This window comes from Stigmatopora argus, chromosome 11 (genome assembly GCF_051989625.1).
Source record: "Stigmatopora argus isolate UIUO_Sarg chromosome 11, RoL_Sarg_1.0, whole genome shotgun sequence".
In the NCBI taxonomy this organism is placed as follows: Eukaryota; Metazoa; Chordata; class Actinopteri; order Syngnathiformes; family Syngnathidae; genus Stigmatopora; species Stigmatopora argus.
In genome coordinates, this window is record NC_135397.1 from 3,825,231 (window position 1) to 3,843,554 (window position 18,324).

The window sequence follows — 18,324 nt, forward strand, 5'->3', positions numbered from 1 at the left end:
AGACCATTACGTGAAGTTTGTGTTTATTGTAAAAATAATGTAATTTTTTTTATGTAAAATGATTTTTTTTAAAGCTTCTCAACTAAGCAGGCTACTTCAATCATTTGAATTTTTTTCCCAATATTTATATTTTCTTTAGGACGCAGACCATAATGTGAAGTTTGTGTTTATTGTAAAAAAAAAATTATGTAAAATATTTTTTTTTAAAAGCTTCTCAACTAAGCAGGCAACTTCAACCATTTGAATTTTTTCCCCCAATATTTATCTTTTCTTTAGGACGCAGACCGTTACGTGAAGTTTGTGTTTATTGTAAAAATAATGTAAACATTTTTATGTTTTTTAGGAAATGCAAACATCACCAACCAGATCAGATGAGTGACAGCGTGAGGACAAATACCGCTCATAAACAGGCCCATCTCACTCAAGTGGAACAATTCTCTCTTGGTGGCTTTAAGGTACGTTCCGATCAGGTCAACCCGCGGTCAATAAAACGTCCCTCCGTCCATTGAGTCGCCACGTCCACCCAAGATAAAAGTTTCCCTCTCCGCAAGAGGACCCTCTTCTGCCAGACACTCAGGAAATTAATCAAGGAAATTGGGTTTTTTTGCCGCGTCTATATCACATCTAATCTGTCCCTTTGTTCACGTGTGGCAGGCTGTGAGCCCCGCCAATCAAGGGAGACACGCTGGCTTCATGAAAAGCCACTTGTTCCCTGCATAATTGTAAAAGACGAGGGCTGGAAAGAAAGGAGGGGCCGTCTTTGCGGACTTAAATGGGAGGTGGACGAAGGGGGCAGTCTTGTTTGCCCATGTAAAGTGTGATCCAGATAATAGTATGCTCATCCCAGGCGGCAATTACATTCAGGACAAAGCGGCGAGGCGAGCCCGCGAGGAAATTAAGTGGTGCCAGGAAATAAAAGCTAGGGCTACGCTCGCTCTCGGCTCTTTTTCAAACGCTCCACATGGTCACTCCCGAGAAAGAAACAGTCCCCCGTTTAATCCCCCTTCACCTTTTCTGTCCGTCCTTCCCACTCGGGTGGGATTAAAAAGCTTTTAGACGCAGATCATCTTCCGATAAGGCCCACAAAGATGACGAGGAGGCCTCTTCTTCAAATCTAATTCCAATTTGCGACGCAAATGAGGGGCCCGACCCACGCCGACGGCCGGGGAATCCAGCGGGTTAAGAGAGAGGCCTTGGAACCTTTTCTTTGCGCTCATGTAAAGGGGATTTGAGGACGGCGGATAACAGCGCAGCCTCCTTGAAGACAGGTGTCGCCGGCGAGCCCTCGGCTTGATTTAGAGGCGGGCCTTTGTAAAATGTCAAGTTTAGGAGTAATTGTCCAACGTGGTCACGGCCACTTGCCAAGAAGAGCGTGTTTGATTTAGTACATCTCAATGGAACTCGTTCGACAGTCGACGCCACAAATAACAAACTTTGTACTACTCTCCGATTCAATTGTGTGATGGGAAATCGGGCCCGATGGCGTCGTTTCATATCGGGTAAAAAAAAATGATTGTTTTTAAAAAAATAGATAAAATACATTCAGACTTTCTTTTCCCCCAATTGTTATACATTTTCTCACATTGGCGGATTCAGGTGGCTCGGACTTGTGCAAAAAAAGATATAATTCATTCATTCATTTTCCGAACATCTAATCCTCAGACACAAAAAGATAGAGTAATAAAAAAAATCTTATAAAAATATAAGTACAAGAAAGAGGATACTTTTAGCAGTCTTAATGATTTGATTTGGTGATTCTCAATGCTTTGTTGTTCTGGCTAATCACCCTCTTGCTACTGCCACAATGAAATTTCCCGAATACGGGATGAATAAAGTTATCCAATCCAATCCAATTTGAGGGAGGGTTAGATGTGATAGTGATCGGCAGCCATTGACGTTGGTAGACGTCCAGTCCATTTCTCCGGGCAATAGATTGAATGTCTCCTGTCTTTAAAGAGACAAGTTACCATGAGTTGTTTCTGTCTGCTTAGCGGTACTGTGGAGGGAGGTTCTAACTGTACTGCGTACCGACCCTATGAACAAGTCCTGTAATTTACTATTAAAGCAAGTTCCGTCTCTTCTCGCGAACAAATCATTTGGTCCGCGTGTGAATTATTCAACAGGATTTCGCGCCTGCTGGAAACCTGTGCATAATTAAATTGCAATAAAATAAGAAAAGTGCGGACGGGCTGTTGGGAGCGGATCTTAATTGGCTTCAAAGAATGTGAAGGTGCATGCTGGGGATGGGTGTCTTATCATTGATCAATATTGATTATGTCATTTGGAGTCAGGTGGCATTGAAAGTGATGTTTTCTGGGGAAGACAGGTGCACCATCTTGTGCCCACTTGTTGTAACCGCACCTTAAGAAGTCTTTACACAAATATCTTAATATTCTATAGTATATTGGATTATTGGATTATCCACGTTTACATGACTGTAATGTACTGCTGCAATACACTTGGCCTGTTTTAATGCAGTAAAGGGATCCAGTGTTCCAACTCCACTTGTGCCCACTTGTCATGTTCTCCTCAATGGCTTGTCCTTCACCTTTGACATTCATAGAGCAATGCGATCTTCTTTTGGTTCGTCCTCCCTAGCCTTAAATAATTGACGGAAATAAAACATGAATGAGTCGATAGCTTCTTGAAAGTGCTGTGCCTCGTTTGCCACTTGCGGCCAATTACATACGGTACAGGCGGAAAGTGTCTTGTGTCAAGGTGGATGTCAAATCAATGTCAATCATTACCATTAGTACATTTGTACCCCGTTTTTGATATTAAATAGGTGTGGCCACACTTTATGGCATTTTCAGCCAACTTGGGTGTCATTTCTTCCCCCCAAAAATAGTGCCTATGTAAAATATATTATTTTAAACCTAAAATTATATATACATATATATATATATATATATATATATATATATATATATATATATATATATAATTGAAGCTTTGAAATTACTTGGAATTGTGTGTTTTATTATACATAGAAAAATATAGTGGTGACTTTAGGGAATTAAATAAATTAAATTATTAATTCATTTTATTTTATTTTTCTTATTTTATGTATAGCAACTTTACGTCGTCATTTGTCAATGTTAACGTTTTATGGTAGGAACCTTTCTTTGTAAACCATTTGTGTGGCAGTCGGGCAATTTTCAGTGATGCACAATTTGCTGAACTTTCACCCTGTCCAACCACTCGAATTGTTTGCACGCCCAATGCGGGAAATTGTGCGACGATCCCGGCGTAAATCCGTCTGGACGTGCGGGGATTTTTAGGAGAATGAATCCGGGTCCGGGAGAAAAGGGTGAAAATGTTGCCATCAAGAAGAAACGGACAAAAATATGCTAGTTTTTGCAAGATGTTCACGTTAACCATCGGCGTCGTGTAATCACCTGCGTTGTCGACATGGCGATGGCGATCAAAAAGGATGTTTAAGCCCACACCGATTGGACTTTTAAATCCTGGCTTGGCTTTTTCAAACAAGCAAATAAAACGGCTGTAAGTGTGCAAACGCATTTAAGATTTTGCATAGTTTAATTGATTGAATTTCTCCTGCAGATGCAGGTAAAGTCATTCAGATGATTCCATCAATGCTTGATGTGACTTATTTTCATTTTAAAACGATCAGATAGATAGATGGATGTCATTTGATTGATATAGTAATTTAGAAAACATTTATAAAAGATGGGATAAATAGATACTTATGTGATTTGACTGAGAGGGTCATTGGGGAAACAGTTAAATGATGTTTCTGCTCTTTCAAAATAAAATCCGCATTGTTGTTACAGTGCTGGCTGTTTGCCGCTCCTTGCTTTCAATGGGCGAGGAAAAACAAGACACGCTGGACTTCGTGAAGGATTTCCAGGAGTATCTGAGCCAGCAGACCCAGCATGTCAACATGATCTCAGGCTCCGTCAGCGGCGTTAAGGAAGCCGATGATCTACCGGACGGTAACCTTGACGTTTCTTTGATTCCCAGCGGGATGATTTGCCCATTGGCTGATAACGCATGCCTCCATCCACAGACTGCGGTCAGAACGGGCTGGATCACCCCGCCGCAGATGTGTCCTTGGAGGACAACTCGGGCATGTTGGCGGACGGCTTCGAGAGAACTTTTGACGGCAAACTCAAGTGCCTGTACTGCAACTACGCCACCCGAGGAACGGCCAGACTCGTCGAGCACATTCGAATGCACACAGGTACGCATCCCGAGTTCTTTCCTTATTTACGAAACTTTAAAGTGCGATGGAATAATACAGCAAGTGACTTTAAAATAATAGCGGACTACATTTCGGAATAAACGCCATCCATAAAATGAGATAAATTTGTCTCTCTTTCTAAGAGGCCTTGGCCCCGCCCCCTAAAAAATCTCCAAACGAAAAATGATGTCACAACCAGAATTTGCTGCAGAGCTTTGCAATATGCTAGCATGCTAGCCTTAGGAGCACTATTCTGGTTGTGATGTCACAACCAAAGCAATGTATATAAATGGTAAAAACAAATTGGTTTTCTACTTGTAAAATTACATTAGTGCAGGCATTTTTGGACTTGGTCCCTAACCCAAGAAGAGTTCTTTCGACTTTGCTAAGAATTTGGGTTGCCAACAATGGAATGTTAGCTAAGGTGTGCACTTAGGCTTACAAAAAGTAGATTTTGTCAATGCAGCGGAAGAAGTGTGAGGCGTTTCCACCCACCGCTTTATATTGCCAATAGGAGAGAAACCCCACCGCTGCCACCTGTGCCCTTTCGCCTCGGCCTACGAACGCCACCTGGAGGCCCACATGCGTTCCCACACGGGCGAAAAGCCCTACAAGTGCGAGCTGTGCCCTTTCCGCTGCAGCGACCGCAGCAACCTATCGCACCACCGGCGCCGACGCCACAAGGTGGTCCCCAAGAAGGACGCTCGCTCGCTGTCCCACAAGAAGATGCTGAGCGCGCTGCAAAGAAAAGCCGCCTCGCTCAGCTACGGCGCCAATCTCATCACCCCCCACCCATCTTCCACGGCAACGCCCGGCCACGGCGAGGACGATCTGCCGCGGGAGGTCTATCACGACGACCGGGCGGAGCCTCAATCCCTCGGTCCGACGGCGGACGACCCCCTCGGACGACTCTCGGCGCTGGCGGGCCAGCGTGCCAGCGTCCCTTCTCCGGGTGACGAATCGGGGGCGGACGAGAAGCCCTTCCCGATCCGGCGTCCGCTCGCCTCCTCCTCCCCACTAACTCCAGAACCCCCTCAACTGGGGAACTGCAGCCCGGCGGGAGAGGCTTGCGGCGGGCGCAGCAGCACCCCGAGCGCGTCCAACAGCCAGCCTGGCACGCCGGCTCAAGGCCAGCTGGCGCTCCTGCAGGACGCCGAGCGGCCGCCGCATCGCTGCCAGCACTGCGACGTCTATTTCACCGACAACATCCTGTACACCATCCACATGGGTTGCCACGGCTACCAAAACCCCTTCCAGTGCAACATCTGCGGCCACAAATGCAGGAACAAGTACGACTTTGCCTGCCATTTTGCTCGCGGCCAGCACAAATGACAGGTTTTCCCAATTTTATTGGACTTATCTTTTTCTCCCCTGGCCTTTGATGTAGCATTTAGGAAAATATCAGCATTCCCTGGTCCAGGATCTATAGTTTTTTTTTTAAATACCGTATTTTCTCGCAAAAATGCCGTATTTGTCTCTCAGAAAAGGCTACGGCTTATATGCGCACAAATTAGACTTGACATGCACGAAACTACAAGGTGACAAGGACGAAATGCCATCACGCAAGACAAATTTATTTCGACGTCTGAATGAAATTCAAGAAGAAAAAAATAAACCGTATCTTGCATAAAATGTGAAAAAACTAGACCACTACGGACACACTTCCTGGTTGTACTGCTCATGTGACTTCCTTTTTGAATTTGTCTACGTGCAGGCAACACCCTTTCGGAATGTGCAATCCAACAAACGATTTATACAGACAGTATCTCAGAAATACCACGTGCAATCATTTTAAAGATTTCCCCCTTCAAAATAACACATTTGTCCTCCCTATTAACCTATTAAAACGAATATGGAGGTGAAAATTGTGAATCAGGGAGCGTCTTATCCGAGAGAAATTGTAAAATTCAACGATTTTAATGGGCAGCTTATACGTAGAGGCGGCTAATATGCGAGAAAATACGGTATGTCCCGTACTATCCGAAAAATGAAAACATACACACACACGTCTGCCTCACTAACACATTTGGTTAATATATATATATATATATATATATATATATATATATATATATATATATATATATATATATATATATATATATATATATATATATATATATATATATATATATATATATATTACCATAATGCCACTATTTCTTTGCAGTGCCTAATTTTTTAAAAACTTTTGAGTGAAATAGCCAACATTGTAAAGTATCACATTTATTTTGCCAAAAATTCTCTTGCGTTAATGCTGCTATGACCAGTTGTAATAAATTCCTCCCGTACCAGTAAATATTCAAGACAGCGGTAGTATTTTTAATGTCCAGTCTGAGGTCTGATATGGATTTATTTATTTAAACTTTTTACATAGTGAACAGGGGCCACTAGGACTAATCTTGCCTTTAGTAACCAAACACACTGTATTTTTTACTGTTGTCTCAAGTCACTTTAAGAATGGTATCTTCGTAGCCTTATATAAAAGCGTGGTGATAATAGATTCCCCAAGTGTATCCCTCTGATCTGGGTGCTTTTTGTCTTAAATATTTATTACATATTGCATTAATGTTAAGTAGTTGATTTGCTGTTAAATGTAAAAAAATGAATTTAGTGATTCAGGTGGGTTACACACTGGTTTTGTTGTTGTTTTAATTTAAGAGACATTCAATAGTTCAGTAATTGTTGGGTTTTGACCTCATTTTTGTTTTGTGTGTGTGTGTGTGGGCACTTCACTGAAGTCTCGCACATTAGTTTGTCCAAGCCTTAGGTATTGTTGTCTGTTGCCAAGCAACGCGTGTCCAATTGTCACTTGCCAGTGTGCCAAGCACCAAAACTAATGAATGATGTTTTATGTCGTCACTGAATTGTTCCTTCAGGGGTCAAATGTATGTCAAAAGCGCTTTCATTTGCTCATTTGTTGAGCTAAAATATTAGTCAAATTGTTATATTTTAAACTGAGATAAAAGTTGGAGAAAAAACACTTTTTTTCCTGTCTCATTTAATCAGAGTCGGGTATGGTTTTGCACTTATTCACTGAAATGCATGTTTGGGATTTAAGGAATGGCCCTTTAAGAGTTGGCAGATGAGTCATTTGTCAAATACTGTTGAACGTGAGAAGTTCATCCTGAACTGTTTGCACTTGTACAAGCACAATATTTTAGTTGCTTAATGTCAATCTCCAAACGTGTTTTTTAAGCGAGTTATAGGTAGGTCATAGGTCACGTTAATGGTGGAACAAGTTTTAAGCATTTATCTTTGACGTTTTATATCCGCTATTTCTTTAAAAAATATTTATAAACATTTAACATTTGTCCTAATTTTACAATAAAACATACAAAACGAGTTTTGGCAGCTTTTACAAAGAGAAAATATATTTTTTTTATTGCACCTTTGTAGCTAAAATCTAATCAAGCTGTGTTTTCCCACTATCTCCGTGCACAATCAAATTCATATTCCGTTTATGATGAGAAAATATAATGTGCGGGTGTGTCGAGGATTTGACCCGCCGTCCTCAGATGTCGGCCTTTTTATACTTTGCTCTAAAACCTTGTACCATTTGCTAACAACTGTTTGCTCTTTTCCCAGGACAACGGATGAGAGGCCACATTTATTTGCAATCATTCCCACTTCATTTTAAACCATTTTTAGTCTTCTTTAGCATTACTACGTGCCCTTTTACGTTCTCTTCTATCGACACTCAAAAGAACAGCGAACGAGTGTTTTTTTTTTTGGGCGGGGGTGGCAGTAGTTTTCCATTTCTTTCCACCTCAGCGTTTCGTGTTTGTTTTCAGGTCGCGTGTGTTTGGGAACGCGAGGCTACGTCACATTTGGCTGAAGGGGTGTCAAACTCACTGATTTTCCGGATGTTTTTGATAGTTCCTTTGGGCATTTTCCAGGTTACTTTGGGTTGATTTTTAGGCATGTCACGCCCCCTTATACACTCATTAGCTGCCATTGAAGCCGCCGTTTAGACGGCAGGGGGCAAACGGACAAATGGGATTCCGGCTAGGAAATTGAGCAAAGTGCACGCGCCTGATCGCCCAACTTTTGCGGTGGGAAAAAAATGAAAGCGCTTGATTCTGCACGTACGCTGAGTGAGGCAGGATAAGCTTGTGGGCCGCACTTTTGACACCGCCGGAATTAGCCTCTCTATTGTGGACGTTGCTTTCAGGGGCCTTTTCAGGATGCGCTTACATCATCCTCCTAAAGTCAACAAGTCTGGGGGCAGGGGGACGTTAGGGGGGCGGCCTCTGTCAGAACTGTTATTGATCACTTTCTGGACTCCGTCACGGGTGTTAATGAGTAACCAGCACGGTGGTCCGCTTTAAAGTCTGGGGGGCCGGAGCAGCTGGAGACACATTCGCCAGAAGCCTGCTACACGGTAAGAGTCATTTTGCTTTCTCTACACTTTTGCAATGGGACCCTATTTGGAGGTTTGGGGGGGTTTGATAGAAGTAGATAACGGTTTTTGTGGAGACTTATCCTGGTGCCGTTTCAAAGTGTAAAATGTGATGTCATGAAGTCATGGGCTTGAAGAGTGGGCGTCAAAGTGGATTGATTGGAGACCAAGTCCATGTCCTGCACTGGCTCCGTCCACATAAACACAGTTTGCTCATCTCACACACTTGGAAGGGTAAAGTCCTTCTCGCGCACGTACTAAACGTTTGCCTGCATTTACTTTCTTTGAAACAGCATTTAAAATTGGACAAGTTTCCCGTGGCATACAATATACCACAATCTCAATGATGGACAGTTTGAGAAAATAATGCAAAATAATTCCGATGACATTTATCATTTTAAAGGAAAACGATTTGACGATCAGCCGTTTATTTCGTTAAAACGTCAATGACAAGAATTTCCCTGTAAAAGATTCGTCCAAAAACAAACCATTGTCAAAGTGACCCTTGTTTCCATGGGCCAAAAAAAAATGTGTTCATTCACTCAGCAATGGCACAAAGAAACATCCATCCGTCACTGCCAAGTCGCTTTGTCTCACCACTTCCTGCCAGTTTGTGGTGCCAAAAACCAGATCCAACCAGATGTCTCGTAGTTGAAAGAAAGTGCAAATATCTCTTTTGAATCTTAAAAAGCCCTTATTTGGAACTACGTTGAAGTCATATGTATCTGAACACATTCGAGCTATACATCATAAATCAGCGAAATAGTATAGGGATGGTCTTCTCCTTTCTTCGACGATACTAAATTCATTTTTCTTTGTGTGTCCCTCTAGGAGAATTGATCCCCCGAGCAGAGACAAAATGCAAAGTCGGTACTCAACCCTGGTGGTCCTGCTTCTCTGCTGCTGCCTCCCAGGAGGGCGAGCCAACCGCGTCTACGTGCACCCCTTCCACCTCTTCGCCGCCGACAACGTCAGCTGCGAGACCCTGCAGAGCCAGGCGGCCAAGCCCCCGCAGACGGTTCCCGTGGCGCCCTTGGACGTGACGGTCCTGAGCCCGGACGCCAGGGATCCCCCCGAGCTGGACGCTCCCAGGCAGAACGTCACGCAGAGGACGGCCGTGCTGGCCGAGCTGATGAACTCGCTGGGTTTGAGGATTTTCCAGGCGCTGGGCGCCAAGCGGCCGGGGGCCAACGCGCTCCTGTCGCCCGTCAACACCTACGGATCCCTGGTCACCTTCTACCTGGGGGCCTCCAAGAAGACGGCTAGCTATTTTCAGGTATGTTCAGGGTGGTCTTTTGCGTAACGGTACGACCAAATGCAGTCTTGGCTAGTCTTTATCACATGTTAAAAAAGTCGAGCAAGTCCTCCCTTTTGTGAGGGGGTCCCAAGAGTTACTTAGCATTGTTATTCTTCTTGTGCTAACTAACTTTGCGGTCGTACTTTACCGTTAGTTGTCAAGCGATCATCTTGAAAATCGGTGGTTATGTAGCTCAGGTCGGCGTCTATTGATCCTTGGATCCCGTTTTTTTTTATTTTTATCGGGGCTCATGAATTTATTGTGTATTTGCCATCTTTTGTATTGCTTCCTCACAGCCCCTCCTTGGTCTGAGCAGCGGCACCGATCGAGAAGACTGCGTGTCGCTAGTGGACGGACACAAGGTCCTGAAGACCCTTCACAATATCAATTCCCTGGTGGACGACGGCCCCAAAAACGAGATCAGCACTCAAGTGTGGTTGTTCACCCCCCCGCACGTTCACCTGTCGGCCGACGTGGTGCAGGGCACCCGCGACTTCTCCGACTCGTCCTTCATCCGCGGCGTGGACTTTTCGCAATCCGAGCTGGTCAACGATTTCGTGGAAAAGACGTCCAATGGGAAAGTTAAGGACGCCTTCAAAGATCTGGATGTGGACTCCAACCTTCTCTTTGTTACTTTATTCAACTTCCAAGGTTGGTCACTTTCTTGTAATAAATATTGCAAATCATGTAGAGAAAAAAAACACGGGTTTAACTGCTGAATGGATTGGCCCATCTAGGCAACTGGAAGACGGCCTTCCAACCAGACAAGACGTCCTTGCAAGAGTTTCATGTGGATGAAAGCACCACTGTGATGGCTCCTCTAATGACCCACACGGCGATCTACCAACATTTTAACGATAAGGTATGTAAATGCGTCAAAAGCTTTTCTCTTGGGCAAATATTTATCACCCTGAAAGCCAGTTTGTTCTTGTTTTTTGGGTGGAACCAAACCATGATCCCCATTATTGTTGCTTGTAGGTGAGGAGGTGCACGGTGATAAAACTGGCGTTAAGCAAGCGCTCCTACATGTTGGTGGTGCTGCCACACGAGGGCGCCAACGTGCACGACATCGAAGTTAAACTACGCACGGACGTCGTTAACTCGTGGGCCCACAGCCTTCAGGAGGGGTCAGTTTATCGAGTTCTCCCTACGTCAATATAGGAGCCATTTTCCGTGCAAAATGTTTTTATTTTTAAAACGTTATTTCTCCCTCGGCAGGTTGCTGGAGCTCTCGCTCCCAAAGTTCTCCTTGTCTTCCGCCAACGACCTGAGAGAGCTTCTGAGCAACATGGACGCAGAAGTGGAGGCCAAACTGTTGGGTGCGGAGGCACAATTCAGCCGACTTGGAAACGCCGACCAGTTTACCATCGCTAAGGTAAGCCAAGAAGTCCTTTTTATTAACTCCCACCTCGTTGCTGCCGGTGAGTAATATTATGAAAGGATCTATTTTATAGTGCCTTTCCAATGCAAGCATTTACACGAAAGCAAGATATAATCTAAATATACACTATGTACATAGTGTATATGCATATTTAGATTATATATTTTTGTCTTGTTTTCGTGCGTGTATATCTAGCACAAATATATAATTTATGTACATACATAAACGAGATAAAAATATATAATCTATGTACATAGATTATATATTTTTATCTCGTTTATGTACATACTTAGATTATATATTTTTATCTCGTTTATGTACATACTTAGATTATATATTTTTATCTCGTTTATGTACATACTTAGATTATATATTTTTATCTCGTTTATGTACATACTTAGATTATATATTTTTATCTCGTTTATGTACATACTTAGATTATATATTTTTATCTCGTTTATGTACATACTTAGATTATATATTTTTATCTCGTTTATGTACATACTTAGATTATATATTTTTATCTCGTATACTTAGATTATATATTTTTATCTCGTTTATGTACATACTTAGATTATATATTTTTATCTCGTAGGTAAATGCTTGCATTGGATAGGCACGGTAGTATGTATGTATGTATGTATGTATGTATGTATGTATGTATGTATGTATGTATGTATGTATGTATGTATGTATGTATGTATGTATGTATGTATGTATGTATGTATGTATGTATGTATGTATGTATGTATGTATGTATGTATGTATGTATGTATGTATGTATGTATGTATGTATGTATGTATGTATGTATGTATGTATGTATGTATGTATGTATGTATGTATGTATGTATGTATGTATGTATGTATGTATGTATGTATGTATGTATGTATGTATGTATGTATGTATGTATGTATGTATGTATGTATGTATGTATGTATGTATGTATGTATGTATGTATGTATGTATGTATGTATGTATGTATGTATGTATGTATGTATGTATGTATGTATGTATGTATGTATGTATGTATGTATGTATGTATGTATGTATGTATGTATGTATGTATGTATGTATGTATGTATGTATGTATGTATGTATGTATGTATGTATGTATGTATGTATGTATGTATGTATGTATGTATGTATGTATGTATGTATGTATGTATGTATGTATGTATGTATGTATGTATGTATGTATGTATGTATGTATGTATGTATGTATGTATGTATGTATGTATGTATGTATGTATGTATGTATGTATGTATGTATGTATGTATGTATGTATGTATGTATGTATGTATGTATGTATGTATGTATGTATGTATGTATGTATGTATGTATGTATGTATGTATGTATGTATGTATGTATGTATGTATGTATGTATGTATGTATGTATGTATGTAAAACCTACCCATTGCTCCGATCATGTACTTCACTTGATAGTCATGTATCAACAAAATTGCAAGTTCAAACACTTCACTTTAATGCAACCTTAAGACACAGGTGACCTCTATTACACTGTCCAAAAGCATTCCATTTGTGTCGGCAGGCCATCAATAAGGTGTCTTTGGAAATGTCGGAAGACAGCACGACCTCTGAGCAGGATAAGATGGAGCCCACAGGAGTTCCCCTCAAGCTCTCCATCAACCGACCCTTCTTGTTCTTCGTGGTGGAGAATGAGTCCAACGCCATCCTTATGTTAGGAAAAATTACTAACCCAACGCTGTAAAAAAAATAAAGTGCTTGTCAGTATTTATGAGAATAGGTTACTGTGTATCACTTTTAATTTGAACATTTTTTCTGTTTGATAAGAAATTTTTGTATAGTATTTTCCTGTTGACTTACCTTACTGGATGAGTTTTGTATATTCTAAGTAAAGAGTTTATTTTTGTCCATCACAATTAAACATTTGTTCCTCAAATTTAGTCCTTAATTCTACGATACGCAACGAGATGAGTTTACTTACTTTGCACATTTGGATCCCACCATTCAGAAAAGGATTTTCACGGGTTGTTGTGCTCCGCAAGCTCTCGGGCCTCTTTCACCAGCTCTAGAAGATCAGAAAACTTAGGGATGTCTTCCGGATTCAGGCCCATTTTCTCAATCTGAGGGACAGCACATGCACGCATAAAATGTAGTGCATTTTCTAAAATGTTTCATATAATACAAGCTGGCCACCCACCTGTTCCCCCAGGCACTCCACATCCAGAGCTAGCTGGAGTCGGATCTTAGCATCGTCCGACGGGGCAGCATTGGTCCCAGCCGCGACGGCACTGGTCCCGGCTCCTTTCCTGGCTTGCTTCAGTCGCTTCAGACTCTCCTCCATTTTCCTCACAGAACTCAGGACCTCTGAAATAGTCTCATAGTACCTGGCATGCACACACAAAGTTTCATGATAAAATGTCTTAAATCACACCACTGATTAATAAAATTCCCCTTTTTAACCAGATGCTCCAACGATAGACCTTTCATTTCATTGACGAATAAAAACGTATTTTGCTTAACTTATGTCACCAAAGAACAAAATTGTAGTATCTTTACTTATTTTGTAGCTCATTGGGAATGAATTTCTCAATGATACGGGAAGTTGCTACATCGCCCTCACCTCTGCGTGCATTCCGAAAGCGTGGCCTTCAGCCAATTGCGCACCGTCTCCTCGTCCAGCAGGCCCGCCGAATCGCTCTGCAGCTGATGCAGCGGCCGCAAGGCGTTGTCCATGTACGCCGATGCCCGCGCAGGTGCTTCCTGTATGCCAAAGACAAAGAAAAGTTAGGCTGGCCGGCACGGGCTACCTTCCAGGCCCCCACTGCCCGTCGACTCACCTTATTGGTCCTGCGGTAGAGGCGCGGCACCTCCGAGGCGCTTTTCAGGAAGCGGCAACTGCGTTCGCTCAGGTCTTGGGTCATGCGTGCATCCAGAGCGGGAATGCTGCTGGACAAGCCAGCTTTGGACTCGGCTAATGCCTCTGGGCGACAACGCAAAATGTGTTTTAATCCCTCAATCAAAAAAATAAAAATAAGTTCAATTAAAATTATTCATCCTTACCTTCCACGATGGTAAAGTTTGTGAAGCCGATGGCTTCCATGTGCTGTCTGACCATTTGGTAAACCTCTGGTAACTAGAAGACAAAGAGTATTTGTAAAGGTGAGGAAAAAGTGGTAGAATTGCCAAAAAAGTTCATCATAAATCTTAATTATAACCTAACCAATTATTTTTAAGGAAACTTATTACAATCACTTTTTAAAAAAAAAGGCCTTGTCTGTTTTTAAATTAATTTTTTGGGGGGTCGTTTTTTGAAACCTGTTTAATTAATTAGTTTTCTTCCTTGTTTTACAAATTAATTTTTGGCATGGTTTTTAGAATTACTTGTTTTTTTAATTCTAGTGTATTTTAGCGTGTAAATTATGATAGGATCACTCACTTGATGTTGCAGTTTTTGGACATCAGCGGCGATGTGTATGAGCTTTTTGGTGGAGAGTGAGACCGGAACGCCGCTCTCACTGCCCGTCTCCTCCACCGATGTCCTGCTGGACGTGGATGACGCCGAGCTGGGGAGGGGCCTGGCGGGCTCCTTGCTCGCCTCTGCCCAAGCCGTCTTGCTCAGCGCCTGCTGGCCCAGCAAGTGGAAAAAAAATAGAAAATAAATCAGTCCCGTTGCGCCCAAAGCTGTAAAACTTGAGTGAAAAATAAAGTGCACCTCCTTCAGGAAAGTTCCATATCGCGAGTAGAGCTGCAGGGCAAGCTTCCAGAAGCGATGCGCGAGCGGCGGCAGGTAGACTTTGTCAGACCAGCAGCGCTCCACACAGGAATGCAGCGAAAGCGACGCCTGAAGATGGTATGCGCTGCCCGCTACATACCAGAAAGCTTTTCAAATTGCTTTCTTTCTAGCAAAAAAACAATTTTAAATCAGAGAAACGCACCTGGCGTTGCATCCAAACCATCTGCGATGGCGTTTTCCAGGCTTCCGGCTATTTCCTTGTACCTGGGGGAAAAAAGAAAAAAAATTGAGCGCCATCGATGTGGCGTAAACACGCCACCACTTATTGGAAAGAACGGACTTTTTCCCCAATGCTGTTTACAGCGTGTCGTTGCGCAACGGCTGCCGCGGGACGTGCAGCGGTGAATGTGTACAGTACTCCAAAAGTGTACTTTGTGCGCTAAGTAGGTCAGTGTTAACCATCACAAGATACTGTCTTTGGGGTGACGCGCTCACGATGGGCCAATAACCTCGACCCAGATGATGAAATATTTACTCCACATCTGTCATACATGTCCTGAACAACTCTGACCTATACTTCTCTGCAACACCAGAATGTGTCATTTACCTGAGTTGAAAATACACAGGAAGGTTCCATTTATTGTGGAAGCCGACATAGGCCGGATGCGCTCGGAGCCGCTTGACACTGGCCTGCGAGCTGCACTGCCGCTCGAACCGCCGCACAAAGTCCATGGTGGCGCTGTAACGCTACAAAAACAAAAGCACCGGCCAGAGGTGAGAGGAGGCCAAACCTAGCAGTCGTCATTGCTCAGCACCTCGTAGAAGATGTCTGGGTTCCCCGGGTTGAAGAGGTAAGGCAGCCTCTCCTCGATGCCCTTGGCCATCTCGGGCCACACCGAGTTGACCGGGAAGTCGTAGCCGGGAACCACCTCGGCTTTGTCGCTGGGGACAAAGGGAAAAGGCTTATTGGCCAAGAATATTTATGGGACGGGACATTTGATAGGTTCCACACGCCATCCCGTCTATACCTGGACATGGCTCCTCCGGTCACTTCTCTCAAGAGTCTGCAGTGATGGGGAACAAACTCCAGCAGCCTGGAATACATCGACTGTAGACCATTTGGACTCGACTTGATTGCCTCCTCCACAATCACCTTTAAGCGAACAGAGAGAAGAGATGAGTTTTGGAGAAAAAAAATGTTCACGGAACAAATTAAGCAAGGAGAGACGAGACTAGACATTTCTTTTTGCATGCAAATCGAAGCAACTCATTCTGTGAGTCTACCAATAGCGGGTGGGGATCCGATACCCCCTGAAGTTGCGTTCACGTGATCGGATGCGTGGATGCATTCACCTGATCTAAGAACGGTTTGACCAGCACTTGTCCCACCAACGCCTCGGCGTCGCGCGTCTTGTCGATGGTGGCGTACGTTCTCAGGCAGTGACGCACCATCTCCACGTTGGACGTCTGCAGGCCCTCGATGAGCAGACCCTCCAGGGACTGCTGCAGCATGGAAGTGATGCCCGCGATGCGCTGGGGGCGGGGACGTTAATTTTTACAGAGCGTCTCGAAGGTCAAAGCGGCGACGGAGGCACGGCGACCCTCACCGGTCGGACTTTGTCCAGCAGGGGCATTCCTTTGCTCTGCATAGCGTGAAACTGAAGCTGGTTGAACTCGGTGCCGATCCTCTCCAAGATTTGACCAGCTAACAAGGGCCTAAAAACAGACGCTAAGATAAAGACTGGAGATTCCAAACTAGGGAATATGGATTTTTTATTTTTTTTAAGTTTGCATTTGCTGCCATTGACTGGGTGAGACATCCAATCCATTTTAAATGGGAGGGCTGATAGCCCTCTAGAAAAAAAATGGATACCTGCTGTTTTCCAACGAGCTGGACTCTTTGGGGTTTTGCGAATGAAGAATTTTCTCAATCTTCTCCACCGAGCGCACCACCTGGATCAGCCTCATGACGCAAACCTGACAAATAGAATGTTTCAAGTCCATAACTTTAATGATTGGTCTTACATGGACAAGCTTCACCTTTTTCTTCTGCAGGTCTTCCTGTTTGGACAGCTGGGAATCAATGGCTTGTATCACCACACTCACGCACGACCGAAGGCTCTGCATGGCCAATTAAGAGGAGCCATTAAAAGACACTCTTGACTGCGCTTTGAAATCAAAATGCATACCAAGACCTCCTCCCTTAGCTGTCCAAGTGGCACAGTTAGCTGATTGAGAGCTTTGTCCATCCCCACCTAAAACAAGATAAAAGTAGAATCCATTAATACCTTGACATACAAGCAATGAGTACAAATCCGAGCAAATATTTGCCTTGAGATACGAGACAAATGAGATACGAGCGAACGAGACAGCCTGGTGTCAGACGCGAAATCAAGGACAACTTGGACATCTCTGCTTTAAGCTAATTTGAGAGCAACGGGGACATTTTAGGGAATTTTGTGTCATACGAAAAAGGCACTGACCAAATTGGTGGAGAGGTTGACAAAATCAGCGTAATCCTTGTTGATCAACTCCACCATGGCCGTTTTGAGCAGTTTGTAGTAAAGTTCCAGGTCCTGCCGCATCTCCTCCAGCTGCACCTGTTTTCGACAGTCGGCCACGAACTGGTCCACGTCGAAGTCATCCTGGGGAAAACAAAACCGACCACTAGTCTCTCGGCGTGAAGCAGTTGCTGGAGATGAAGCGATCGCCATGTTCATTTATCAGACCGTCCACCTCTACAGCAGGTGACGGTCTAATTGCAATGGTGGTAAACGCTCGGTCAACTGCGATGAATTTTCTTCGTAAAGACAAAACAATTTACCTTCATAAAAACGTCCTTGTCGAAGCATAGCGAGTCGGGACCTTTTGGTAGATTCATCGTGAAGTTCAAAACGCAGCCACGGTGCAAACGAGACAGCTGCTACGTGTCGGCAATTACTTCCGCTTTAAATAGAAGAAGAAATATCCGGGTTTGTTGGACCACATTGCTACCTGGCGGACGCTAGGTGTAACTGCAGCGTGCACTGCATCGGCATTGCTAGATTCTCAAGGATATATGCCTGTGTTACGAGAAAGGAATATTTAAATGTCAAAAGACAACCGTGTAACCTTTATGTGTATTTTTCCGCAAGCATTACCCAGGATTCATGTTTTTTTTTGTTGAAAAAAATATAGGTTTACATGTGCAAAATGGATGTAGTCATTCCCAAAAGATAGGAGGAGAGGTCGTGATCGCGACCACTTCCGCGTAGGGGCGAGCGAGACAGGGAGGGAGGGACTGAGTGAGGTAGGGAGGGAGGGAGGTTAGTGATGGAA

General features: G+C 43.4%; 3 protein-coding genes across 5 annotated transcripts; 2 read left to right on the top strand and 1 right to left on the bottom strand.

The window, feature by feature from the left end:
• Nucleotides 1–272: 272 nt before the first annotated feature.
• Nucleotides 273–6,212, top strand: ikzf5 (IKAROS family zinc finger 5). 2 transcript variants are annotated; one of them, XM_077613264.1, is made up of 4 exons: nucleotides 273–455; nucleotides 3,795–3,956; nucleotides 4,031–4,204; nucleotides 4,719–6,212. In XM_077613264.1, exons 2-4 carry the CDS (start codon nucleotides 3,824–3,826, stop codon nucleotides 5,534–5,536), a joined length of 1,125 nt encoding a protein of 374 aa, XP_077469390.1. In that variant the 5' UTR covers nucleotides 273–455; nucleotides 3,795–3,823; the 3' UTR covers nucleotides 5,537–6,212. The 2 variants fall into 2 exon arrangements, with proteins under 2 accessions (XP_077469390.1, XP_077469389.1); XM_077613263.1 differs by lacking the exon at nucleotides 273–455 and adding an exon at nucleotides 3,183–3,504.
• Nucleotides 6,213–8,433: 2,221 nt separating this feature from the next.
• agt (angiotensinogen) lies at nucleotides 8,434–13,209 on the top strand. The gene is made up of 7 exons (XM_077612885.1): nucleotides 8,434–8,588; nucleotides 9,438–9,882; nucleotides 10,200–10,554; nucleotides 10,641–10,765; nucleotides 10,882–11,030; nucleotides 11,122–11,278; nucleotides 12,838–13,209. The coding sequence occupies exons 2-7, from the start codon at nucleotides 9,466–9,468 to the stop codon at nucleotides 13,015–13,017; spliced, it is 1,383 nt and encodes a 460-aa protein (XP_077469011.1). The 5' UTR covers nucleotides 8,434–8,588; nucleotides 9,438–9,465; the 3' UTR covers nucleotides 13,018–13,209.
• Nucleotides 12,748–17,984, bottom strand: cog2 (component of oligomeric golgi complex 2). Of its 2 annotated transcripts, none has more exons than XM_077612883.1 (19): nucleotides 17,831–17,984; nucleotides 17,490–17,651; nucleotides 17,196–17,261; nucleotides 17,047–17,127; nucleotides 16,880–16,983; nucleotides 16,614–16,722; nucleotides 16,360–16,539; nucleotides 16,035–16,159; nucleotides 15,822–15,948; nucleotides 15,614–15,753; nucleotides 15,209–15,270; nucleotides 14,986–15,137; nucleotides 14,710–14,895; nucleotides 14,334–14,406; nucleotides 14,111–14,253; nucleotides 13,894–14,033; nucleotides 13,471–13,657; nucleotides 13,255–13,393; nucleotides 12,748–13,011 (listed from the first exon to the last, which is right to left on the bottom strand). In XM_077612883.1, exons 1-18 carry the CDS (start codon nucleotides 17,885–17,887, stop codon nucleotides 13,292–13,294), a joined length of 2,196 nt encoding a protein of 731 aa, XP_077469009.1. In that variant the 5' UTR covers nucleotides 17,888–17,984; the 3' UTR covers nucleotides 12,748–13,011; nucleotides 13,255–13,291. The 2 variants fall into 2 exon arrangements, with proteins under 2 accessions (XP_077469009.1, XP_077469008.1); XM_077612882.1 differs by having other exon boundaries at nucleotides 14,710–14,898.
• Nucleotides 17,985–18,324: the final 340 nt, after the last annotated feature.

Coding starts and splice junctions, on each gene's coding strand:
- cog2 (XM_077612882.1), bottom strand. CDS start 17,887: ATGAATCTACCAAAAGGTCCCGACTCGCTATGCTTCGACAAGGACGTT. Junction 17,652..17,830: donor ACAAGGACGTTTTTATGAAG/GTAAATTGTTTT, acceptor TGTTTTCCCCAG/GATGACTTCGACGTGGACCA. Junction 14,407..14,709: donor TCCAAAAACTGCAACATCAA/GTGAGTGATCCT, acceptor TTTGTCTTCTAG/TTACCAGAGGTTTACCAAAT.
- ikzf5 (XM_077613264.1), top strand. CDS start 3,824: ATGGGCGAGGAAAAACAAGACACGCTGGACTTCGTGAAGGATTTCCAG. Junction 3,957..4,030: donor AGCCGATGATCTACCGGACG/GTAACCTTGACG, acceptor CTCCATCCACAG/ACTGCGGTCAGAACGGGCTG. Junction 4,205..4,718: donor GCACATTCGAATGCACACAG/GTACGCATCCCG, acceptor TATTGCCAATAG/GAGAGAAACCCCACCGCTGC.
- agt (XM_077612885.1), top strand. CDS start 9,466: ATGCAAAGTCGGTACTCAACCCTGGTGGTCCTGCTTCTCTGCTGCTGC. Junction 10,555..10,640: donor TACTTTATTCAACTTCCAAG/GTTGGTCACTTT, acceptor TGGCCCATCTAG/GCAACTGGAAGACGGCCTTC. Junction 10,766..10,881: donor ACCAACATTTTAACGATAAG/GTATGTAAATGC, acceptor TGTTGCTTGTAG/GTGAGGAGGTGCACGGTGAT.